The 25,988-nt window shown below is 50.5% G+C and overlaps 1 protein-coding gene across 2 annotated transcripts; it reads right to left on the bottom strand.

Moving 5' to 3' along the window:
* Positions 1-5,428: 5,428 nt before the first annotated feature.
* Cd177 (CD177 molecule) lies at positions 5,429-25,706 on the bottom strand. 2 transcript variants are annotated; one of them, XM_087200652.1, is made up of 21 exons: positions 25,534-25,603; positions 25,310-25,450; positions 24,910-25,095; positions 23,842-23,964; positions 23,529-23,648; positions 22,311-22,451; positions 21,874-22,068; positions 20,871-20,987; positions 20,547-20,666; positions 17,362-17,502; positions 16,936-17,121; positions 15,868-15,990; positions 15,555-15,674; positions 14,336-14,476; positions 13,899-14,093; positions 12,898-13,020; positions 12,587-12,706; positions 8,917-9,057; positions 8,122-8,307; positions 7,883-8,017; positions 5,429-6,848 (listed from the first exon to the last, which is right to left on the bottom strand). In XM_087200652.1, the coding sequence occupies exons 1-21, from the start codon at positions 25,583-25,585 to the stop codon at positions 6,604-6,606; spliced, it is 3,051 nt and encodes a 1,016-aa protein (XP_087056778.1). In that variant the 5' UTR covers positions 25,586-25,603; the 3' UTR covers positions 5,429-6,603. The 2 variants fall into 2 exon arrangements, 1 of the variants encoding a protein (XP_087056778.1); XR_015447164.1 differs by lacking the exons at positions 5,429-6,848; positions 7,883-8,017 and adding an exon at positions 9,170-9,308 and having other exon boundaries at positions 25,534-25,706.
* Between the last annotated feature and the right edge of the window lie 282 nt (positions 25,707-25,988).

Genomic DNA, 25,988 nt, shown 5'->3' with positions numbered 1-25,988 from the left:
TGTTGGTCTAGCTTATTTCTTCGGATGGTCTTGGAAAGCAACATGAAGAACAGGAGCAGTGTAAAGATGAAAATGTCCAAATGGAAATGCTAGTGTGCAATGAGAAAGCCCCCTTGGTACTGAGTTCCTTGTCACCTGTAGTACAAAGGCAGATTCTGGTTGAAGACCAAGCCTTTCACATGAGTAAAAAACTTGAAGACTTAGACAATAAGGTAAGTGCTGATAAAGTAAATTAAGATTGCGATTGAGCCTGAAAAATCCCTGAACAGACAGAGCCAAGTGAGCCTCATAGGAGACTTTAATATTGTTTGATTTGTGCACATAAGTGAAGGTGAACTTGACCTATCTCATTAAATCCCTATATGAAAGAATAGTAACGCTTAAGCTCAACCAGTCAGAAGCTTCCAACAGTCTTACAACCAGAGACTTTCCAGTGGCATAGAATAAGACAACTGTTTATCTGTAACTAATTAACTATTTTCTTTGCTCTGCATCTGTTTCTACCCTATAAAATCTTTTGTCTTAGTCATTTTCCTCCTCGATGGAACAAAATACCTGATGCCTAAAACTTAAAGTAGGAGAGGTTTATTGTGGCTCACATTTTGGAAGTTTCAGTCCTTGCCTAGTCAGCAGCATGGTGGAAAGGTCTTAGGGGAGGAAAAATGCTTTCACCCTATGGCAGACAAGAAGCAGAGAGAAAAGGGTAGAGCCAGGGAGGGGATATACCCTGCTAGGACCTCCCCGCAATGATCCACATCTCCTGAGCAGACCCCAACTCCTAACACCAGGCCAGCTGCAGTGCTCCTGTGATCCACTCACCTTCTGCAAGCCCCACCTCTGCATACATGGGACTTTGACAGGTCATCCAGATGTAGACCATAGCAACGTTCCCTGTGAATTCCCTCTGTGCACTCCCCAGACAGCTTCTAGTTTGGAGCCGCCCAATTCATGAATCATCGTTGAAATAAATTCTCTTTACATCATATTGTGCCTTAGTTTATTTAACAGTGTTTAACTACCAGGCTGTGCTAAGCTAAAGGCACTGGTGAAGAAGGAAGTGTGGCCCTCAGACACAGAGCAAGGACTTTAGGCTGACCAATCTCCCTGCACAGCAATTGCCTGGGAAGATGTCCTCCCCTTCTCTGTGAGAGAAGCCTTTCAGAGATGGTACCTGGGGCAGACTTCTCACAAGGGAAGCTTGTTTTCCTCCACACCCACCAAAGTGAGGTTCCACACAGACAGAGACACACAGGCCTAGTGGGAGCAACCCACACACTCAGAGCAACATAGGACCTCAGCACTCAGCACTGGCATGAACCCTGTAGCACGCATGGGAACAGATTCTGTGCCAATTTTCCTTTTTTGCCTCTTACCTCCAGATCCAACTTCCCCTGTCCTGCTTGTGGTACCACAGCTGGAGCTTGCAAATATTTCAAATCCTTTCCCAGGCATAAAGTTAGACATTGACAGTAGAGGGTGCTAGAGGGACGCTGCAGGAGGAAAAATTTCTACCTCTAGGGATAGACTTCACCCTCTACCCGCCATTCCTTGGGGAGGGAGGCACTTTAAATGAGCTGCATGCCCAGCCCTTTCTATTTTATTTTGAGAAGGGTCTTCTAAGTCATTAAGTTACCCAGGCTGTGTGTGAACTTGTGATTCTCCTGCCTCAGCCTCCTAAAGTGCTGGAGTTATAGGCTTGTGCCACCATACATGACCTATATTAAAATTGTATGTGGTTTCTGATTTTTGCCTGGACCCTGATGGATACAGATTAAAAAGGTGTGATACCAAACATGAAGGTGAAGAAGAAGGCTTGATAGAGCCAAATTCTTTCACATGGGATATGGGATCGAAGGTGTTGGCTCAAGTCCTTAGGAATGACTTTACTAGTTGGCTAGGTTAATGAGGTGATATCTGGAGTCAGTTCTGGATCTTGCATGGCATATTGGAGAGATAAGGAGTTCAAAGTTTGGGGAGGTGGAAAAGCCTAAATGGAATTGGCTTGTTGTGTGCAGGTTCCTCAGCTAGCTCCTGACTGCAGCCCCTAGGAGGGCATTAAGAAATACACTGAATTTTAAGAAAACCAAAGTACAAATACTTTAAAGAGCAAAATAAAAGATAGATGATAGGAAATAGGGAGGCACACCTTTTCCCCAGGGGAAGGCAATCTAGGGTAGAGGGAGAGGGGAGGGGAAGGAGAGAAGAGGGAAGTGAAAGGACTAAGAGTGATGTATACCAACTACCCATGCAGAATGTATTCATCATGCATGGCAAACATGTACTAATAATTTTTTAAAAGGAAATACATTGAGGATGGTGCCTCAAGAGCTCGGTAGAGCCTCACCCCCGAAACAGAGGATGCTTGCAAGGAATGATGTGATGGAGTTGGGTCATCCAATTGCAATGGGAAAAAAGAGGCTGTTGGAGAGATGAAGTGACACTGAACATTGAGAAGCAAGGTGTTCCCAACACCAAAAGGAACCACAGAGCAAAAGAAAGTCAGAGTATTTTCACAAGCAGGGCCCTGTGGTGATGCTAAATGCCCTGGGGAGGGGAGAAACCCTAAAAGTGAACTCAATGAGAAGTCAACAAAGTCGTACTTGATAAATTGGAAATTTTCTTTCTCATGGGAAGAAACCTAACTAGAATGGCCAGTGACCTGTTACTCAGTTCCTGCACTGTGTCAGCTTGCAAATCTAGATCCCACGAAGGAGGAAGAGGCTGGGTCTGCTTGAGAAGGGCCCTGCAATGCAGTCAACCATATAGACAGTGATTCTTCCCCTGCCAGAGGGTCCCAGGGCCCTCTGATTGAAGGAGCTGGGCACTTGTCAAAGGGAAATGCTCACAGACTGTGCACAGGATTATGTGCCCTATGGGGATGTAGGCTTCATGTGAACCATGTCAGGGGATAGACTCATCCTGTGTTATTTGTGTCACCCCACAGTGTATCACCTGCACTGACAATGGGAAATCCCTGCATAGATTCCCTGATCCATGGAGTGGGAGCCATTATGGTACCAAACTGAAATAGTAACTCTGGCACTGTCACACCCCTGAACAAGAGAGTAAATTAGATGCAATAATGAACCTTTGGGGCAATTCCTGAGATAAGCACCAACGTCAGTTTGAGAGATGCAAGCATCTGGATTGCTGCCATATTTCCATTTACCATGCCTACTTGATCACTTTTAAAGAACCAGGAAAAAGATAATAGGTTATGGCAAACAAAAATGGCAATGACAATGGCAACTGTGGTTCCAGCTCTGGTTTCTTGTAGACACTGGATATAAATCTATCGACCTAACAATGAACTTTTCCTGTCTTTATTGGCAGAGATAATAAGAAACATTACCATTCTTATTTCAGATACAAGAATTCACCTTGGCTTTGTGGCCTCATGGCTTTGTCAGCTCTCTTGTTCTTTCTCATAGTTCAAAGGGCCTTTGATTACCCAACTTTCTACAGAATAACATGCTGGTCTCCTTCATTCATGACATTATGTTAACTTCAATGGACATAATGAACAAGAACTAGAAAGCACACTTGATGACTTAGAAATTATTTGCCAGTGGGTGGGAGAGAAACTGTGCAAACATCCAGCTTCCTATTCTATTGGGTCCTACAGTTCGGTACATGTCTGAGTACTGCTTCTAAATTGAGACAATTTTCTACACCTTGTGTTGTAGCCATGAGGAAAGATATAGGTCTCCTAGAATTTGGAGGGACTCAGGCCAGTTGGAGGACATGGATGAATGTCCAGTGGGCGGCTTAGGCTTGCATTAGCTTCTGCTCCTTGCTCTTCTTCCCCTGCATGTATAGGCTCATGGGAATCTCCTGTGTCCTCTTTACAGAGGAAGGAAAGTGTAGACCAGGTTTATGTATAAATCGTCGTAGTGAGCTGACACCAGGCAGACATGCATGGAAGCTGCATTAGCTCCCATTGAAAGGTGGTACTGAAAGGATATAGGGAATTCCTTCAAGTGGGGAGAACTTTGGGGATGCACCTTGTGTGGATGGACATATTGCCTGGACGCACTGTGGATACTCTTTCCAGGGACTTGTAAGGGGTAAAAGTATAAAATGTGGAGGGGGAGGTATGCAGAAGGTTTTCTTGAATGGGCAGAGGGTATGAGCTACCTATGACACACATACGTGCCCACCAGAACACATGCTTGGAACAGGAGGTTCTTAGTGTTGAATGGACAGCTCAGGATACTTTTTCCACCATCAGAACTTGAAAAATGGGTCCAGGTGAAAAATGGCCATGGAGATGGTGCCATGTATGGCTACAAAAGAACTGGGGCTCTTTCCCAGGAACTTGGCTGTTGGCTGTACTCAGTGCCAAACAGGGATAGGCAGAGGCCAATGCTAAGACCTTGTAACGGCTTCCCTGTACAGGACTGTCTGGTCTTGGGCAGTAGGTCGCTGTCAGAACATGTCATCATGGAGAGGAGTGTGTTTTATCTTATAGCACGGGTACATTCTTGTTTGCCTCCTCATCCCGTTTAGTAGTTCTGTGGACACTACCATTCAAGAGCTTAGAGAATGAACTTTCTGTTGCTGTGGTGTCATATGCAGTATTGCTTCCAATTAGGGGATATATTCAAAGACAGAGGATATGACATACCCATGGGACTCAGCCACTTTCCCACTCACCCCAGTACAGTGACCCAGGGCTTATCAGAATGTTGGGATGGCCTGTGAGTGGCACATGGAGCCACCAGATGAGATGTCATAGCTAGAAATCAGACAGCTCACTGAACACAGTAAACTGATTATGAAACTCTGTCCCACTTCCTCCGTGGCCAAATGCATGGGTTTAGGACATTAAGAGGGGGATAAGAGAGTGCCCCTCCTACTGTTGCACTTGACAACCCATGGAAAGATGTTTGCTTATATTCCCTGTGTCCCTGTGGTTGTTTTGTTTTCCAATTTTTTAAGACAGGTTCTCGCTTTGTAATGCATGTTGGCCTTGAACTCACTATGTAGCCCAGGCTGGCCTTGAACTTACCACAATCCCCCTGCCTCAGCCTCCTGAGTGTTGGGATTATGTGCATACACCACCGCACCTGGCCCTGTGTTTGTTTGAATGAAGAATCCTCTCGGAGCTTTTTTATCGATAGAAATATGTGTGTCCTCAAGCTATGCTGTGTGCCTCATCTGCTGGAACAACCAACCGAAAAGGGGCCTACCATATTGCTCAGTGACTGAAGCTGATTAACAGAAGGAGGTTGGGTTAATGTGTCAGGGAGACTGTTTGGAGGACAGGCAGTTCCTTGGGAATATTTCCTTGGCTCAGGCCTCATTCACTGGAAAAGTGTGAAAAATCAATAAAGACAACATCATTCAATACCCACTCCCTATATGAATGAAGATTTGGCTTGTGTATCAACATTCTGGCAGGTGGCAAGGGAATACAGAATGAGTATTGGAAGAAGGAGCCTTTAATTGCACCCAATTACACAACCAGGACTTTAGCAGCTGTTCTAAGTTTTCTCCTTCCTCGTGTTCCTCTCATGATGACTGGTGGTCCATCACCTTATGAGCATGACTTTATTGTCACTGTCACACCATTTATGATAATTGTGTGATAATTCATTGGATGTATGTGTCTTCCGTACTAAGGACTCTGACCTCCAAGGACAGAGGAAAAGGGTGGATGCTGAGCAGGAAAGAGTGAACTGTGGCTGACAATTTCTGATTCCTTCTGCAGGTTCACTGTCCTCCCATTATTCCTCTTCTCTGTGCTGTGTTTGGCTGACCTGTGGGGACCACAGCAGCGAGATGTCCTGCTTTGTATCTTCCAGCTGGGTCCAGCTAATGGCAGGGCCCCAACAGGAGACCAGAGGGAGGACCCTGAGTGGCGTTGGAATATTCATTCCCCAGCTTCCTCCCTATAGTGTCACAAGCTGGATGTGTTTTTCAGCCTGAGTTCAGAGGTCCTGTAAGGCAGTTATTTCTAAAGCACTCTCTCTTTCCAGCAGTGACTCCTTCTCTTCACCCTTTCAGGCCTAGGATTGTAGCAAAGACCCAACAGTAACAGCCCTAGGGAACTGTGGTAACCCTTTTGTTCTTGACCCCTTACATCCATTATCCCCCTGACTAACCCATCTTCCAGTTACTCAGCTGAGATGAGCCCCTGGTTTGTGCTGGGAGCCTGGCCAATAAAGAAGTTCGTGGTCACAGTGCACCTTCATCTCCCATGCCAAGGCGATGCCAAAATACTTTTGGCTACATCACCTTGAGGGCTCTGTTGCCACCCACGCTGGAATGAAGATGTGGACCAGACCATCAGAGGGCAGACCTTGGAGATTCTCTCCCTGAACTCCTTTTCTATCTCATGTCCTGCCTTCCCCTTATACAGAAATCTGAGTATTAGGAGAAAGGACAGGGTCTTTATTACATGTGGCCCATACTTGAATGTCCCCTTTTCCATAGGGACAAGTTCAGCTGCTTCCAGGCTTTCCTGTATGTCATTATCAGGTGGCAGAGTGTGTAGGTGTGTGGAGACATGATAATTCATGGCTGGGAAAATAATTTGGTGTCCCAAAGGGCAGAAGGTTATGAGGTTACAAGGTTTGGGTGGTCAGTAGGGGCTAAGGATCATGGAAAAATGGATTTAACAGGGAGGAGAAAACCCCCACACCAAAAAGCTACAGGTAACCCCAGGCCCGCTACCAAAGCCAGGTAGGGAGCAGGGGCACTGCTGCTTGGTGGAAGAGGGTCTTTCGTCTTCCCCTCGAAGTCCTCATTCACAGAGAAGATCCCAATCTTCTGGGCTTCCTTCAACAAGGATTTGGAACTTTCAGGCATGCAGCCTTGAACGGCCAATGTGGCAGAGACTCCACCTACATGGTGAAGACAGTCATGGAGGACACCTAAATCCTCAGACCCAGGAGTTCAGCCCCTCATCCTTCTCCCTTAGTCACAGAAGTCCAAGCCCCAGCTCTCCCTCTCTCAGACCAGGAGCACAAGCCCTCAGCCCTGCTCCCTCAGACTCAGGGTTCTAGATCCCTGGCCCTTCTTCCTCTCGCCTAGGAGTCCGAGCGTGAACTCTCCTACCTAAGAACCAGGAGTCCTGGTGCCAGCCCCTCCTACCTCAGCCCCAGGGGTCCAGGCCCCCAACCCTCTTCCTTCAGAGCAGGGGTCCAGACCCTAGCCCTTCTCCTCAGGCCCAGGAGTCCAGACTCCAGTCTTCCTCCTTCAGACCTAGGAGTTCACACCAAAGGACCTAGGTCCCAGCCATGCACTAGAGATCCATAACAGCCCATCTTCCCTCAGAACCAGGTGTTCAGGTCCCAGCCCCCACTACCTCATTCTACACATCTAGTCACCAGCCTCCCCTGCCTCAAACCCATGTCTCCAGGGTCCAGGCTACAGTCTCTTCCTTCAGATGCAGAGGTTCAGTCCCCACCCTGTCTTCCCTCAGATACAAGAGTCCAGTTCTCAACCCTCCCTCCCTCAGACCTAGGGATTCAGATCTCCAGGCCCTTTCTCCCTCAGACCCTGGGGTCCAGGCCTCAGCCCATATCCAGGAGTCCAGGCTGCAGCCCCTCATCCCTCAGACTAGGACTGACCCTCCACTGACTCTCCACTTTCAGAGCCAGGACCTCTTTCACCAAATACAGGATTCCAGTCCTCCGGCCTCTACTCCCTCAGACCTAGGAATTCAAACACCTATCCATTCTCTCTCAGACCCAAAAGCCCAGGCCCCTAACCTCTTCCTCAGACCCAGGAGTCTAAACCCAGCCCCTCCTTCCTCTGACGTCGATACCTGGACACCAGCCTCCTTTCCTTAGTGGGATGTTCAGGTCCCCAGACCCTTTTCTTTCCCATGCTATGGTCCTGGGTTCCATCCTCTTAGTACCCGGGACCCACTCACCTCCACGGGTGTAAATGTCTCCTTTATAACAGTGATTGGTACCATTAGGGCAGATAATGAAGTTGGAAACCTGTGAGCAGGATCCACCAAACTGCACGCAGACAGGACACTGCAGGCTTCCTGGCGCAGAAGCAGCTGGGAGACAGACAGAAGGTGGGGTGCTCAGCTCTACTCTCAGCTGCAGGTACTCAGCTTGAGCCCTGAGTGACTGTGTTCCTCCTTCTCCCTGGATTCCGTACCTGGCCTGGGGAGGGAGTTCAGCAGGACACTGCTACTTTTGGCGCTGTTGCACAGGATGGAGGAGCAGAACCAGGCATAGGAGGCGACGAGCACTCCAGGGGACCCCGAGTGAATGAAGACAGTCGGAGCATCCTGTCTCTGAGGACTGCTGCAGCCCTTGCTCCCCACAAGGAGCGATTTGTGTCCTGGGGTTGGGATAAAAGAGTAAAAGAAAGCTGGGCTGGTGGAGGGGAAGCTCTGAGGGCAGCTGGGGCTTTGGAGCCAAGGATTTGCACCCTGGATACTCCCCCTGCCCTGCTGCTTCTCAGATATATTTCAAATGCTCTCTTTCCACAGAGCCTTCCCTGAGCACCTGTTGCAAAATTCCAGCTCTTGCCTTACCACTTTCCCTATCTTCTTTTTCTTGCTCCATTCCTCTGCAGAGCTCTTACCTGCATCCCCTTTGCTCTGTTTTTCTTCCTGTTTCCCCACTAGCATGTAAAGCTGCAACCAGCCAGTGCGACTGGCCCTGCAGTTCCTAAACTGGCAAATGGACTAAATCATTGCGGCTCCTAGGTCCCAGCACTGTTGTTAGCCCTTGGGGAGGATGACCAAGTATATCCTCACAACCGCCCAGCAGTGTAGGCACTGTCATTCCATTGCTTTGCTCCCAGTTTACATGAGGAGAAACCAAGGGACAGAGAAGGATGGAGTTGGATTGAGATCTCCAGGCGTGAGGCGAAACAGGCGGGAAATTCAGGGTGGGGATGCACTGGATACAGTGAAGGTGTGTTGCCTTCTCTGAGCCCACGCACCTACGTCTATGAGCAGCAGCGTCTCCTGACACACCTCCCCGGGGTTACAGTTCTCTTCCTGATTTGTTGTCCATTCCACCGGTTTTTGAGACAAGCCTGCCGCAATCCGCAACATGGTCCCTCTGTTACAGGTCTGAATAGCTAGGGAGAGGAAATCACCAGAGTCTTCATGAGCCAGGGAACCTGCCCCATATGTGCCTCCAGGTCCTGGGCCAGAGAGGGTGATCACATTGTGAATCACACTCCACGTTACCTGGCTGTGGAGTCCCTCACTCTCAGATCTAGAAGGAACTCAAGTCTTAGCTCCTCAGTCCCAACATTGTTCACTCTGTTTCTGCCTGAACACATGCAGGGTCCACTTCTCATGGCCCTTTGAGGAAGGCAGCTTCTCCCTGTGGGTGTGAGAGCTACACTGGCTTATCCTTATCTCCATCCAATCACTCTCTCCCTCTCCATGGGCATCAGTGTTCTTCCCAGTATAATAAGGTAGCCTGAGACCATAGGTTTCTTTTAACTGGAAACCAAGTGTTGTTCTAAGCAAAAAATGCTCAGATGTCTAGTGTATACTGAGTACTTGCTTAATACCCAGCTGTTGTAATTGCTGTCAGTGGCTTAGTCCATTTGATCTTCACCTTTGACTGGATTGCCTCATTTCCTCATGGTATTCCCTGAAGCAGGTGGAATGATCATCATCAACATCCCCAAGCCAGTAAAACAAAAGCGAAGGACTTGCTGAGCAGCTTGCCCAATGTCACACTGACAGTAAATGACAGCGTTGACTGGGAACTCGGGCATCCTGGCTTCTTTTGCTCAGAGTTGGGATGGATCTCTTGTGACTATCTTCATCTATCTTGGTCCTAGTGGCCCACCGGAGTCTAGTTTGAGACTGTGAGCTTTGACTTTTTCTCGAGGTCATCACATGATGAAACAGTGATGAGTTCCATGATGCAAATACTCTTGATTCTAGGACTCAGTGTCCGTAAACACATATAAACTTTCCAACAGCCCCATAACAGATGGCTACTCATTTCTAACTTTAACACATGACAAAATTATGTCTCTCTTTCCCCTTCTCTTAAAGCCTGGTCTTTGCTCTCTTTGCTCCACTCCCACCCCCTTCTTCCACATCTTGGTCAGTAGCGACTCTTTTCTTCCAGTTGCTCAAACTGAAATGTTATATTCATTCTTGTCAGTTCTTCCTCTCACACCCATGTTGCATCCATCAGGAAATCCTGTGGGCTTATGCTGCAAGATATCTCCAGAACCTGATTATTTGTCACCATTAGAAATGGTGCTTCCTCCCAGGTCTGAGATGTCATGGGCTCTCCCTTCCCCCTCAATGAGTCTCCTTGTGCTCCCTCTAAGCCCCTCTCTTATCCCTCACCCTATTTCTTAACCAGTAGCCAGAGGGATCCTCTTTAAAGGAAAGTCAGTCAGCCAATCCTCTGCTCAGAAGGTTCCCATAGATCCCCAAACTAGTCAGTATAAAAGTCTCAGTCCTTAAAATGGCCCTATGTGACCTGGACTCCCCCTACTTCATCATCCGTGCAATCTGTTCTGATCTCTCTTGATCACAGCTCCATCTATACTATCTTTTGGGGTAGGAGGTGCAACACAATGTCAGGGAACAAGTGGAGAATAGGCCATTCCGGGGTGATCAAACTGCTCAGGCAAATGCATGGGGTATGGAAAACTAGGGTGCAAGAGCTAAGATTATACAAAGTGGGGCATGCCAGTAGCCTGTATTGCAGAAGAGTCAAGACCTGGAGTGGCCTCCTAAGGAACTAGTCAGGGTTCTGGTGAGAGTGGAGGGTCAGCACAGCCAAGGAGTACATTTCCATCTTGGGACCTCTGCATGTGTTCCCCTCCTCCAGTGTCTAGAGCAGTCCCCTCCTTGTCCACAGTGTTATGAGGTTTGTAACATATGTGTGGTATGTGGAAGGGGCTGCATAAGATGTTGAGATTTCTAACACTCAGCCGATGCTGAGACTTGAAATCTGGTTCCCTGGCAGAGCAGGGGCAGGAACCCCGCATTTCTCTGATAAAGATACTAGGCTCGTAACTTCAATGCTGAAAGCTAGTAGAATATGGATATATATATTAAGAATATTTATTTGTAGCATAATAGCTGTGTTTTGTGTGACATGTATGTGGTTTGTGTATACAGTTGTGTGGAAGCTGGTGTGGAATGTGAGGAATGCATGCATGTTGTATGTGTGTAATGATATAGTCTGATATGTGGGGTATAAGTTATGTGTGTTTGGTATGGTGGGTTATTCTGTGTATCTGTGTTTTGTTTGTGTGTGGTGTATATGGCATGTAGTATGTGTTTTGTATTTTGTGGATTGAATGTCCGTTTTGGAATTTGTGAGGTTTGTAGCATATGAGGGGCATGTGGGAGCAGATGTGTGATATGTGATGTGTGATGTGTATGAGGCATAGAATGATGTAAACTTGTGTTGGTTGTGTTTATGGGGTCTTGTGTGTGCTGTGTATTTCTAAAATGCCTTGTAGGAAATGACTGTTGCCTAGTCTCAGAGATGAGGGCCAGACCCTTAGAACCAACATTAAACAACAGGAAATAAAATGTCCTTCCATCAACCTTCCATTGCTCCACCGCTGGGAGAAGTCCACCCCTCAGCCTGGCTTTGCAAGGTTTTTCAAGCGACAAACATCAGCCCCCACCCCCATTGCTCCATGGTTCTGGACGAATCTCCATTCCCACCTACCAGGTGGCTTCCTGACTCCTTTTTCTCACCCCTGTGGATTCTTCTGCATGGAGTAGCTCTCCCTTCCTCCTCCACACCCACCTGGCCTGCCTGGAAAACTTGTAACCACCCTCAATCCCAGCAGTACCTCTGTAGTCATAGCCCAGTTCCAGACAACATCCTGTTGGGCCAGTCTCATGCACAAGTGAGGAACACTCCTTGGAGCCAGCAGCCTGACCCCCAGCTTCAGGCCTTTGCACGTGTGGTTCCCTATCAGTGAGCTTTTCTTTTGCTATCAGAAAACTGCAGCTCATCTTTAAGAGATGGTCCACAGCTCGCCATCTCTTTGAAGCCTTCCTTGTCATAAACATCACTAGGACATTATTATCTTCTTCCAAGCCACGTTATCTTCTCTGCCACAACTCTCATCACATGAAGACTTGGTGTCTCCCAGCCTTGCCCAGGAACACTTTTAGGCAGGGAAAGTTCTGACTAATCTGAGGGTTTTGTGGGAGACCTTGGAATCCAGCTTGATCTCACTTCAACATATATATCCAGGGCATTCATCCCAAGACTTCCCTTGGGCTATGTGGCAAAAACATATCTTCAAGTTTCCCAATATAGTCAGGAAAAGATACCGGAATGTTGGCTGAACTCACTTTGCTCACTCTAAAGTGACATGGGCAGGTGAGGACACGGAGGCAGGATCAGGGAAAAGAGACCTTTGTCTCACCTCCCTTTCCCACCCCAACTTCCTTTTGCCCTGCACCTGTCCTTATTGAGACAATCCAGGCACTTTTCATGTGTAAAGTGGAGCCACCTTTTGCCTCCCTTTGCACACACTTGAGTAATAAATATCTGCATTACTTAAGGCTGTTGACTTCGGTATGATGTCTTTTCATATCTAGTGACAAGCATCATCTTTCCTATGGCCACAGACTGGTTTCCCATGTGGGACTCACCTGATCTAGGACTGCAGTTCTCAGTCACATCCATGGACCCAATTAGCTGGGTCCCATTGAGCAGGTTGCAGCCTGGCTGGGGCATACAGCCCTGTACTCTCAGATTGCTGGCAATGCCCCCTGAGAAAGAGGACAGGGAAACGGACAGAGATGCTGACCTAGTGGGCCATCCAGTTCTCAGAGGGAAGACCAACCCCACCGTCTTCTGAGTCCCAGGTCCTCCCCCAACTACCCCTTACTTTACAGAGAATCACATCTCAGTTCCAGTGGTCGAAGTTCTGTCCCAATAGGAACTGAATGTCCAGGCTTACCTCCTATAAACTTGACCACTCCATTGTAGCAGTGAGTGTACCCTGCTGGGCAGATCTGTTGTGGGGCATTTTCTGGACAGTCATTTCTAGACAAGCAGACTGGGCACAGCAGGGTCCCTGGGACTGAACACGAGACAGAGTGAGGGGCACAGAACAGGCTCTGATTAGGATCACATGCCTCCCCCCGATGCCTGTGCTGGTCCAAATCACCAGTGTACTAAGGCCCGCTGCCCACCCTCACAAATGCCCTCCTGGGGCTTGCTCTTGCAGGTCCAGCTGCAGGGAATTCGGCATGTGTGACTGGTGAGAGAGAAGGAGCCACAGGGAGTGAGAACTCCTGAGAGACTCCTGGGGCTGAGCGTGAGAGGGGTGCTGGGAAACCAGGAGGCGGTGGAAGACGAGTCTTCTGAGGTTGGACCCAGACACAGCCTTGGCCAAGGGTGCCACAGGGTGCCCTGGAAGAAACCACCGGCTTCCTCCACAAGTTTACTAAATATGCAAGGTAGATAAGATGTTCTCTTCACAAACTCTTCTGGAGGATAAAACCACAAAACATTGCCCCAAACTCTTTGTAACACCAGGCTGGGAAAGAAAACATCACAGCCAGGTATTGCAGAGGAGGCTATAGAAACATCCACGGTGAGATATTATTGAACCGAACCCAGTGTCCAGGAAGTGCTGTGAAGACAGAGCAGGTTAGCATCATGTCCAGCTTCTGAATTGGTGCTACAACACCCACCCCCGAGTTTGGAGCTCCAGAACTGTTCGGGAAAGCTGGACAGGGAGGACTGAGGGGAGTGAACAGAGCAGGGGGTGGGAGGGGAGAAGGAGTGAGGAAGAGATGAAGAGTGAGGAGCCAGGGAGGAGTGTAGCAGTGAGCTAGCAGAGCTACTGTTCAACAACAGTGTTTGTAAACAACCAGGCCGTGGGCTCGCTTCACCTGAGCCATGGCCTTCCTCTTGATTCGCTATTCCCTCTCTTCCTGCAGGACTCCTGCCTACCTCTGGCACCGTCAGAAGCAGGTGGGGTCCAGAAAGCCTCTGTGGTAGACAGGTCATTGCAGAAGTCTTTATGGCGGCACACTCGGGTGTAGGAGACGACAGACAGCCCAGGGCCTGCCCTGTGCCAGGTGACTCGGGGCTCTTGGTTCTCTGCCCCAGTGCAGCCCTTGGTGAGCACCACGTTCACTTGGGGTCCTGGGTGGAGACACAGAGGCAGGTTGGGTGGTGTTCAGGGCTGTAGGATCCTGGAGAGATTTTGGCGTCAGGCGGTGGGTTAGATGTGGGATAGGCAGGGACTGTGCCCACAAAGGGCTACAACTGCTAGAGAGGTGACGTTATTCCTGCTATTGGGGAAGGGATCCCCGGAGTCCTGCTGGATTCTAGGGCTGGGTTGAGCAGGAAGGGGCAGATCTCAGCACCTGAGTGGCCCTTCTCACCATTCACTATGAGAACCACTGTTTCTTGGCACCCCTGGCCGATCCCACAGGCCTGCCAGCCAGTTGTCCAATGTAGTGGAAGATCTGACACGTCCCTTGTGGTTTCTATTTTTCCCCTCTTGCATTCCAGGATGTCCATATCTAGGATGCAAACAGCAAGTACAGTTGAGCAGGTTTCTCTGCCCAACCTCTGAGGAAATCTACTGCCAGTTCAGGTCGTCATTTATAGGAAGCAATAAACTGACTTCTCTTATCAGCCTGTAGCTGCAGGAGGCTGGAAACCTAGATGTGAGGGACACGCAGCTCTCACCAGGGAGACAGATTGAAACCCCACATGAGGACGTTTGCTGATCTCACTCTGCTCTGTCCTTGAAGCTCTAAGGGTTACAGTGATACAGGCAGATGAGGAAAGTGGGTTGTGGAGAGGGGAGAGCATGCTCTCAGGGAAGCCAGGACTCCAGTTTCACTTTTCTTCTCCAGCCTGACCCCACTTATCTTGCAAGCCTTCTTGTGAGGATATTCTGTGACAGTGCAGCTGTCTGGTGTGTGGCAGTCTGGCTGCATAAAGTGGGTAAGTGGGGACTCCTCACCCAGAGCCTCCACATAACTCTGCTCCTCTGTCAAAGCTAAAGCCCCAGTAGTTGTCTACTAGGGTGCTACTAAGGCTGCTAGGGTGCTCCAGGACTGTAGGGAGGAAAGAGGATGGTAAAGGGAATGGGGCAGGCAAGGCAAGTGGGAGACCCAGGGCTCTCCAAGCTCACGGATAGGTAGAATAGAGGTGGAGGCAACCAGTCACTCTGAGCATTACCACAAGCAAGTGTTTCTCTGGTGACAGCTGCACAGTCACGTTCAAAGTCACTTTGGCCACCTGATTTTCCCACTCACCCCCCTTGAGTACGTGGACAGGCCACACCAATTGAGTTGGTCCAGCAACACTTAAGATGCTACCAGTGGGATCCTGTCCTGTCCATATGTCCTCTGGGCCACACTTCCTCTCCTTCTCTCCTTCCCCTGGACACGTCATGAAGGCCACAGTGCCCTGCAATCCAGGGCGCCCCTCACTTTGCACATGCCTGAATGAGTTACAAACACCTCCATTCGATGGGTTGCTGGCTTTGGTGTGGTGAGTTTGCAAGTTTGTAGGCTCCATACAGTCAAGCATCGTCTTCCCCAACTCAGCAGTGCAGCCCACAGCCTGGCTTTCCCGTGTGGGTCTCACCTGATCTAGGATTGCAGTTCTCAGTCACATCCATGGACCCGATTACCTGGGTCCCATTGAGCAGGTTGCAGCCTGGCTGGGGCATACAGCCCTGTACTCTCAGATTGCTGGCAATGCCCCCTGAGAAAGAAGGACAGGGAAACGGACAGAGATGCTGATCTAGTGGGCCACCCAGTTCTCAGAGGGAAGACCAACCCCACCCTCCTCTGGGTCCCAGGTCCTCCCCCAACTACCCCTTACTTTACAGAGACTCACATCTCAGTTCCCAGCGATCCCAGTTCTGTCCCCATAGGACCCGAATGTCCAGGCTTACCTCCCCTGAGTTTGAGCACTCCATTGTAGCAGTGAGTGTACCCTGCTGGGCAGATCTGCTGTGGGCCATTTTGTGGACAGTCATCATTAGAAAAGCAGAGGGGGCACCGAAGGCTCCCTGGGACTGGAGAGGGGACAGACAGAGTGAGGGGCCCTGAGAGGGCTCTGGATTTGGAGCAGGTGCCTTCCCTCTCCCTGGCTATTCTGGTTCAAGTAACACAGTCGGCTCAGTCCCCAGCCCCTCACATACATGTTCCTCTCTGGTGGGTCTCATGCAGGCCCAGCTGCAGGGAATTAGGGATGTGTGACTAGTGAGAGGGCGGGGGCCAGAGGGAGTGTCAGCTCCTGAGGGACACTGGGCTGAGTGCAGGAGGGGTGCTGGGAAACCAGGAGGCAGAGGGAAGGGGTCTTCTGAGGCTGGATCCACCCAGCCTTGGCCAAGGAAGGGAGAGGATGTCCTGGAAGGAACCACTGGCTCCCCCCACGAGTTCTGCTAAACTCTTAGTATAGATAAGGTGCCCAGTTCACAAAGTATTGCAGTGGAGAAAAGCATAAACCTGCTCCAAACTCTCTGTAACACCGTGCTGGGACAGAGGAACATTCCAGGTGAACTCTTTAGGAAGAGGGAATAGAGAAGCCCTCAGGGAGATGTTACTGAACCAAACCCAGTAGTGCAGGGAGAAAGAATATGCAGAAAGACCACGTGCGGCTCATTGCCAGGGGCTGAAGTGGTGCTTTCCTATCAGAAAAACCAACCAAGTGTTCATCTCAGGGACTTTGGAGGACGTTGGTCAGGAGGCGACTGAGGTGCACGTGGACAGCACAGTGGGTGGTAGGGAGGAGTGAGTGGGGAAGAGGTGAACGCGACAGGCCCGGAGGGATCCAGAGAAGAAATGAGCAAGGGAGCAGCCAGGGAAGGATGTAGCCAGTGAGCTGGCCACGCTGCTGTTCTGCAGGGGGATGCCTTTGAGTAAACAGCCCCTGTGCCCACAGCGACCCTCAGCCTTGTCCTCGTCCCTCCTGACACCTCTTCCCTCTCATCCTCCATCTTCCCTGCCTCCCTCGGTACCTGTGTCCGAAGGCGGGGCCCAGAATGGGACTGTGGAGGACAGGTCATTGCAGAAGTCTCTGTGGCGGCACACTCGGGTGTAGGAGGTGATGGAAAGCCCAGGTCCTGCCCTGTGCTCGGTGACTTTGGCCTCTTGGTCCTTTTGTGCAGTGCAGCCCTTGGTGAGTACCAGGCTCACTTGGGGTCCTGGTAGGACAGAGGTTGGCAGGAGGGGTTGGAACCTGGGCTGTCGTTTTCTAGTGGGAAGTTCAGCATGGTAAGGTGGGTGAGATGCTAGAGCTTCGGGGCCTCTGCCCCAGGAGATGTGCACCTGCTTAGGGAGGGATTTGCTTCTGAGTACTGCGGTGGGGACCTCTGGAACCCTCAGGAGGGACCCTTGGTGAGGGCTGATCAAGTGGAACAGTCCCAGCAAGGGGCCCCTCTCACCGTTCTTTGTGAGCACCACTGTTTCCTGGCAGCCGTCGCCACTATCACAGGTTATCTCCCCGGCTGTCCACGTGAGGGGCAGCTCTGACACATCCCGCACGGCCTCTGATGTGCCCCAGTTGCAGTCTAGTGTCTGTGTACCTGTGAGAGAGGGTGGGGGCGGAAGTCTGTCTTCGCAGCTTTCCTTGCTGGCCCTCCAGGGAAATCTGGGCTGTGGCCTTCACTCACAGGGCAGCAAGAAGGTGAGCCCCGGGAAATACAGCCGTGACTGGAAATGCCCGTCAGATTTTCTCACCAGGAAATGCAGCCCTTTTATAGCTCAGAGTACCAAGGCAGCCCAGGACAGGGCCTGGAGTGGAAAGCCTCTGCCATTAGGGTCTAGGCCTCACTCTCTGAGACTCTACAGGTTGAAAGGCTTAGATAGCAGCGACCTATCTTCCCTCAACTGAGGAGTTCAAGTCCTCAGCCCTCCTCCCTGAGATCCAGAATCTAGGACCCCAGATGTCTTCACAATTAGGAATGAAGTTATCCTGACCCCCAGGATTCCACTCTTCATACCCCTTGTCCTCTCTTCTTCTTATGGCCCAGCTTTGTGTGTCCCCTTCCCTGTGCTGTTTCAGTGTAGACTGGGAGTGCAGTTTCCTCATATCCAGCACCCTGGCCTCCTTCTAGCCCCAGGGTCCCAACTGTTCTACTGCCTGTGAGTACACTTCCAGTCTGCTGTACCTTTTCAGCTTATTCTGCCCTAGTCCCACTGGCCTCCTCCTTCTCTTTATCTTTCCACCCTATATCACCTATCTTTTTATTCCCATTTTTATGACTCTCAAGATTTCCTTCTTTTGTCACTTCTTACAATACAACATAGTCCGTGGAGTTCCTTCTGGGAAGGAGTGGAGGTATGCCATAGGAAGGTGCAGGGGACAGCAATATTGATTATGCCCCAAAGCAGGCTCTAAGCAGTGGAGCCTGTAAACAGTTAACCCCCCAATTGGCTTATTTATAGAAGTGAGTCAGCCAAAGCCTACATGCCAAGGTCAGAGTAACTTACACCCAAATTCTGTTCCCACAATTAAAACCTTCTTAGCTAAAAGGACAATGTTCTGATTACAACCATATATTTTGTCTATTCTGTTCCTAATTCAAGAATTCTTTGTCTTGTCCTTTTTGAGGCTTGCTTACATTAATATCCATAAAAGCTGCATGATTGCATGTCCTTGCACATAGTCCTGCCCCTGCATGTAGCTCCTCGCCTTTACCCCAATTGATTACCAATAAAAATCAGTGGCTTGATTGGCCAGCATCTGTCAGTTGCACTAGCATTGGCTGTCCTGGCTCCCCCTTTCTGTCTCTCTTAGTTCTGTCTTTTAGTTTTTTTCCTCAGGCTGCGTCATACACTGGGCAGGAGACTGGAACCTACTGAAGATGTTTCCAGTAACGTTGCAGGGGTCCCTAGCAGGAAGGGGGAGGTAATGGGGGCCCAACGTCTGTGAATAATTAAGATATTCCAGCTGGGGATTTAGCTCACTGGTTCCGCCACCTGCCCCGCAAGCCCAAGGACCAGAGTTCAATCTCTGGTACCAAAAAAAAAAGATATTCCTTGTCAATGTAAAATTTCTTTGCTACAAAGAGATTGGAAAGGTGGTGTACTAGAAAACTAGCTTTTCAAAAAAACATCACCACAAATCTTTGCTCATTTTTGTTATGTAAATCCTCCCAACACATAATGCTACCAAAAGTTCAACCCATTCTCAAAATTTCTCCATATTTAACAGACAACTTTCCAAGCCCACACAAACCATCACCATGGGTAAATACGAGACAAGAAAGAATAAGGGCTCTCGGTCAGTGACTGCAGAGGCTAGATGCAGGTGTTTATGAGAGAAACTAGAGAGGCGAGAGATGGAGGGCTAGCACAATAGCAGAGTAGAAACAGACGTAAATATATAACTTGCAGCTAGGTACTTGTTTTTGCCATCTGTATACACTCTATTTTTATATGTGCTTGAGAATTTAATATCTGCCACACAGTCAGGGACATATTTTTCTGATCTCCTACTGGGTGTATATCACCTACATTCCAGGCGGTTCACTGCCATGGAAAAGCTGATAAATTCCCTACAGTCTCTATTGCTCCCCTCCTGCACACCAAGGCCTGCACACCTGTGATCAAAGGAGCAAATCCATTTGATCGGTTCCTATACCCAACCTCCTGGGACATCTACTGCCGTATTGGTGTAACACCCAGCCCTTGTACCCAAGATTCTCAGTCTTGCCAGGGAGATAGATTGAAACACAAATCAGAGTGCTTGCTCTCTCCTTGAAGCTTTTAGATCTACAGTGATAGAGTAAGATAAGGAGAATGAGTCATTGAGAGGGTAGACCATGCTCCCAGGGAAGCCAGGACTCCTATCTCAACTCATTTCCTCTTCAGACTTCATTTTATCTTGCAGCACTCCTAAATAAAACACTCCAAGACACTGTCCATCTGTCAGGTGTGTGTCAACCTGGCTGCATAAAGTGGTGAACCCTCCCCCAGAGGTTCCATGTAACTCTTCCCTCTGTCAAACCCGAAGCCATGTTGATTTGATCTCTGATTTTTCTTTCCTGCACAGCAAGGCTACTGGGGAGCTGTGGGTGGAGGTGGAGGAGAGTGGTAGAGAGAATGACAGTAGCCAAGGGAAGTGGAAGACCCCGGGTTATACCAAGTTCAGGGGAATGTAGAAATAGAAGTGGCAGAAATCAGTCATTCTGAGCATGACAACGAGCAGATGGCTCTGCAACGAGGGCTGCACAAAATCACATGCAAAGTCACTTTGCATGTTTAACCTTGCTCCCCACCACCCAGCACCTGAACAGTCCACTGTAATGAGTTTGTCTCGAGTAGACAGTCCACTCTAATTTAGTTGGTGTAGGATTGTTTAAAATGCTACCAGTGGGATCCTTTACTATACGTCTGTCTCCTGAACCACATTTTTACTCTCCTTCACATGGCCACATCATGTTGGCACACTGCCTTGTAATCCAGGAAATCCCTCACTTTTCATGTGCCTGAGTGATTTCTTAACATCTACACTACTAGGGGGTGCTGGCTTTGGTATGATGCTTTCCAAAGTCCCATAGTGACCATCAGCAGCTTCCCCAAGCTGCAGTGCAGTCCACTGCCTTGGTTTCCCAGTGGGACTCACCTGATTTTGAATTGCACTTTTCATTCACACCTATTGGCCCAATTATCTGGGTTCCATTAAAAAGGTTGCAGCCTGGCTGGGGCATACAGCCCTGCACTCTCAGATGGGTGAAGATGCCCCCTGAGAAAAGGACGGGGGACAGTCAGAAATGTTGACCTAGAGGATCACCCAGTTCTCAGCTTGAAGCTCATCTCTAGGAGGCCAGACCCCACTGTCCTCTGAGTCCCATGCCCTCTCTCAGCTTAACTTGACTCCACAGAGACTCACGTCTGTGTTGCCAGAGCTCCCCGTTAGTCCGCATAGGACCCGAATGTCCAGGCTTACCTCCTCTGAGCCTGACCACTCCATTGTAGCAGTGAGTGTACCCTGCTGGGCAGGCATGCTGTGGGGCGTTTTCTGGACAGTCATCGTTAGAGAAGCAGATGGGGCACCGCAGGCTCCCTGGGACAGGAGAATGGACAGACAGCGAGGGGAGTGGAACAGGCTCTGATTAGGATCACATGCCTCCCCCCGATGCCTGTGCTGGTCCAAATCACCAGTGTACTAAGGCCCGCTGCCCACCCTCACACATGCCCTCCTGGGGCTCGCTCTTGCAGGTCCAGCTGCAGGGAATTCGGCATGTGTGACTGGTGAGAGAGAAGGAGCCACAGGGAGTGAGAACTCCTGAGAGACTCCTGGGGCTGAGCGTGAGAGGGGTGCTGGGAAACCAGGAGGCGGTGGAAGACGAGTCTTCTGAGGTTGGACCCAGACACAGCCTTGGCCAAGGGTGCCACAGGGTGCCCTGGAAGAAACCACCGGCTTCCTCCACAAGTTTACTAAATATGCAAGGTAGATAAGATGTTCTCTTCACAAACTCTTCTGGAGGATAAAACCACAAAACATTGCCCCAAACTCTTTGTAACACCAGGCTGGGAAAGAAAACATCACAGCCAGGTATTGCAGAGGAGGCTATAGAAACATCCACGGTGAGATATTATTGAACCGAACCCAGTGTCCAGGAAGCGCTGTGAAGACAGAGCAGGTTAGCATCATGTCCAGCTTCTGAATTGGTGCTACAACACCCACCCCCGAGTTTGGAGCTCCAGAACTGTTCGGGAAAGCTGGACAGGGAGGACTGAGGGGAGTGAACAGAGCAGGGGGTGGGAGGGGAGAAGGAGTGAGGAAGAGATGAAGAGTGAGGAGCCAGGGAGGAGTGTAGCAGTGAGCTAGCAGAGCTACTGTTCAACAACAGTGTTTGTAAACAACCAGGCCGTGGGCTCGCTTCACCTCAGCCATGGCCTTCCTCTTGATTCGCTATTCCCTCTCTTCCTGCAGGACTCCTGCCTACCTCTGGCACCGTCAGAAGCAGGTGGGGTCCAGAAAGCCTCTGTGGTAGACAGGTCATTGCAGAAGTCTTTATGGCGGCACACTCGGGTGTAGGAGACGACAGACAGCCCAGGGCCTGCCCTGTGCCAGGTGACTCGGGGCTCTTGGTTCTCTGCCCCAGTGCAGCCCTTGGTGAGCACCACGTTCACTTGGGGTCCTGGGTGGAGACACAGAGGCAGGTTGGGTGGTGTTCAGGGCTGTAGGATCCTGGAGAGATTTTGGCGTCAGGCGGTGGGTTAGATGTGGGATAGGCAGGGACTGTGCCCACAAAGGGCTACAACTGCTAGAGAGGTGACGTTATTCCTGCTATTGGGGAAGGGATCCCCGGAGTCCTGCTGGATTCTAGGGCTGGGTTGAGCAGGAAGGGGCAGATCTCAGCACCTGAGTGGCCCTTCTCACCATTCACTATGAGAACCACTGTTTCTTGGCACCCCTGGCCGATCCCACAGGCCTGCCAGCCAGTTGTCCAATGTAGTGGAAGATCTGACACGTCCCTTGTGGTTTCTATTTTTCCCCTCTTGCATTCCAGGATGTCCATATCTAGGATGCAAACAGCAAGTACAGTTGAGCAGGTTTCTCTGCCCAACCTCTGAGGAAATCTACTGCCAGTTCAGGTCGTCATTTATAGGAAGCAATAAACTGACTTCTCTTATCAGCCTGTAGCTGCAGGAGGCTGGAAACCTAGATGTGAGGGACACGCAGCTCTCACCAGGGAGACAGATTGAAACCCCACATGAGGACGTTTGCTGATCTCACTCTGCTCTGTCCTTGAAGCTCTAAGGGTTACAGTGATACAGGCAGATGAGGAAAGTGGGTTGTGGAGAGGGGAGAGCATGCTCTCAGGGAAGCCAGGACTCCAGTTTCACTTTTCTTCTCCAGCCTGACCCCACTTATCTTGCAAGCCTTCTTGTGAGGATATTCTGTGACAGTGCAGCTGTCTGGTGTGTGGCAGTCTGGCTGCATAAAGTGGGTAAGTGGGGACTCCTCACCCAGAGCCTCCACATAACTCTGCTCCTCTGTCAAAGCTAAAGCCCCAGTAGTTGTCTACTAGGGTGCTACTAAGGCTGCTAGGGTGCTCCAGGACTGTAGGGAGGAAAGAGGATGGTAAAGGGAATGGGGCAGGCAAGGCAAGTGGGAGACCCAGGGCTATCCAAGCTCACGGATAGGTAGAATAGAGGTGGAGGCAACCAGTCACTCTGAGCATTACCACAAGCAAGTGTTTCTCTGGTGACAGCTGCACAGTCACGTTCAAAGTCACTTTGGCCACCTGATTTTCCCACTCACCCCCCTTGAGTACGTGGACAGGCCACGCCAATTGAGTTGGTCCAGCAACACTTAAGATGCTACCAGTGGGATCCTGTCCTGTCCATATGTCCTCTGGGCCACACTTCCTCTCCTTCTCTCCTTCCCCTGGACGCGTCATGAAGGCACAGTGCCCTGCAATCCAGGGCGCCCCTCACTTTGCACATGCCTGAATGAGTTACAAACACCTCCATTCGATGGGTTGCTGGCTTTGGTGTGGTGAGTTTGCAAGTTTGTAGGCTCCATACAGTCAAGCATCGTCTTCCCCAACTCAGCAGTGCAGCCCACGGCCTGGCTTTCCCATGTGGGTCTCACCTGATCTAGGACTGCAGTTCTCAGTCACATCCATGGACCCGATTACCTGGGTCCCATTGAGCAGGTTGCAGCCTGGCTGGGGCATACAGCCCTGTACTCTCAGATTGCTGGCAATGCCCCCTGAGAAAGAAGGACAGGGAAACGGACAGAGATGCTGATCTAGTGGGCCACCCAGTTCTCAGAGGGAAGACCAATCCCGCCCTCCTCTGGGTCCCAGGTCCTCCCCCAACTACCCCTTACTTTACAGAGACTCACATCTCAGTTCCCAGCGATCCCAGTTCTGTCCCCATAGGACCCGAATGTCCAGGCTTACCTCCCCTGAGCTTGAGCACTCCATTGTAGCAGTGAGTGTACCCTGCTGGGCAGATCTGCTGTGGGCCATTTTGTGGACAGTCATCATTAGAAAAGCAGAGGGGGCACCGAAGGCTCCCTGGGACTGGAGAGGGGACAGACAGAGTGAGGGGCCCTGAGAGGGCTCTGGATTTGGAGCAGGTGCCTTCCCTCTCCCTGGCTATTCTGGTTCAAGTAACACAGTCGGCTCAGTCCCCAGCCCCTCACATACATGTTCCTCTCTGGTGGTTCTCATGCAGGCCCAGCTGCAGGGAATTAGGGATGTGTGACTAGTGAGAGGGCAGGGGCCAGAGGGAGTGTCAGCTCCTGAGGGACACTGGGCTGAGTGCAGGAGGGGTGCTGGGAAACCAGGAGGCAGAGGGAAGGGGTCTTCTGAGGCTGGATCCACCCAGCCTTGGCCAAGGAAGGGAGAGGATGTCCTGGAAGGAACCACTGGCTCCCCCCACGAGTTCTGCTAAACTCTTAGTATAGATAAGGTGCCCAGTTCACAAAGTATTGCAGTGGAGAAAAGCATAAACCTGCTCCAAACTCTCTGTAACACCGTGCTGGGACAGAGGAACATTCCAGGTGAACTCTTTAGGAAGAGGGAATAGAGAAGCCCTCAGGGAGATGTTACTGAACCAAACCCAGTAGTGCAGGGAGAAAGAATATGCAGAAAGACCACGTGCGGCTCATTGCCAGGGGCTGAAGTGGTGCTTTCCTATCAGAAAAACCAACCAAGTGTTCATCTCAGGGACTTTGGAGGACGTTGGTCAGGAGGTGACTGAGGCGCACGTGGACAGCACAGTGGGTGGTAGGGAGGAGTGAGTGGGGAAGAGGTGAACGCGACAGGCCAGGAGGGATCCAGAGAAGAAATGAGCAAGGGAGCAGCCAGGGAAGGATGTAGCCAGTGAGCTGGCCACGCTGCTGTTCCGCAGGGGGATGCCTTTGAGTAAACAGCCCCTGTGCCCACAGCGACCCTCAGCCTTGTCCTCGTCCCTCCTGACACCTCTTCCCTCTCATCCTCCATCTTCCCTGCCTCCCTCGGTACCTGTGTCCGAAGGCGGGGCCCAGAGTGGGACTGTGGAGGACAGGTCATTGCAGAAGTCTCTGTGGCGGCACACTCGGGTGTAGGAGGTGATGGAAAGCCCAGGTCCTGCCCTGTGCTCGGTGACTTTGGCCTCTTGGTCCTTTTGTGCAGTGCAGCCCTTGGTGAGTACCAGGCTCACTTGGGGTCCTGGTAGGACAGAGGTTGGCAGGCTGGGTTGGAATCTGGGCTGTAGAGTTCCAGAGGGCGGATTGGCATGGTGAGCTGTGAGATTTTGAGGGGAGTCTACATGCACCAGAAGGTCAGTACCTACTGGATTAGGGGCCTCCAGAATTCTCACTATGGGTGCCAGGGGAAGTACTGATCCTGGAGACAGGTCTTGGCAAGGAGGACCCCTTCTCACCATTTTCTATAAGTAACAGCGTTTCTTGGCAACCTTCGTTGATCTCACAGGCTGTCTGGGAAGATGTCCACGTGAGGGGCAGCTGTGATACATTCCTCACAATCTCTGTTGTACCCCACTGACAGTTCAGTGTCTGGACACCTGTGATAGGGAGGGCAAACACATCTTAGCAGCTTTCCTTTTAGCCCAGGGAAATACTCTTCCCAGATGGGGCCTTCACTCACCGGGCAGCAAGAAGGTGACCCCCAAGAAGGCCAGCAGTGGTGCGGGACTCATTTCCAGGTGGTGGCTGGAAATCCCTTAGGGACTATCTCACCAGGAAATTCAGCCCTTTTATACCTCACAATGCCAAGGCAGCCTAGGAAAGGGTGTGTAGTCGGCCCCCCTCCAGGTACAGTCAGGCTCCGCCCTCTGAGTGGCTACTGTTTGGAAGTCTTAGATATCTGGCTATCCCTCCTCCCTCAGACTGAGGAGTGCAGGCGCCAGCCCCGTTCCCTGAGATAGGGAAATCCAGGTCCCTAGATGCCCTCACAATTAGAAATGGAGTATCTGAACACTGAAGTCCTGCTCTGTCAGACCTCCAGGCCTCTTTCTTCCTGCTGTGTTGGTCTCCTTCCCCACCCTGTCACAGAGGAGTTTGGGAGGACAGTTTCTTCATATCAGACCATCCTAGCCAACT

Source organism: Heterocephalus glaber, unplaced genomic scaffold (genome assembly GCF_053883595.1).
Source record: "Heterocephalus glaber isolate CG9 unplaced genomic scaffold, H.glaber_assembly_v1.0 deba00001744, whole genome shotgun sequence".
Classification (NCBI taxonomy): Eukaryota; Metazoa; Chordata; class Mammalia; order Rodentia; family Bathyergidae; genus Heterocephalus; species Heterocephalus glaber.
The sequence above is the reverse complement of the archived record's forward strand: the minus strand, read 5'-3'. Positions and strand labels throughout refer to the sequence as shown.

What these genes read in the sequence shown, in the direction of transcription:
- Cd177 (XM_087200652.1), bottom strand. Translation starts at nt 25,585, where the DNA reads ATGAGTCCCGCACCACTGCTGGCCTTCTTGGGGGTCACCTTCTTGCTG. An exon ending in GAACTGCAGTCCTAGATCAG is followed by an intron (nt 22,452 to 23,528) that starts GTGAGACCCACA and finishes TTTGCATCCTAG; the next exon opens with ATATGGACATCCTGGAATGC. An exon ending in AAAGTGCAATTCAAAATCAG is followed by an intron (nt 17,503 to 20,546) that starts GTGAGTCCCACT and finishes CCTCTCTCACAG; the next exon opens with GTACACAGACACTAGACTGC.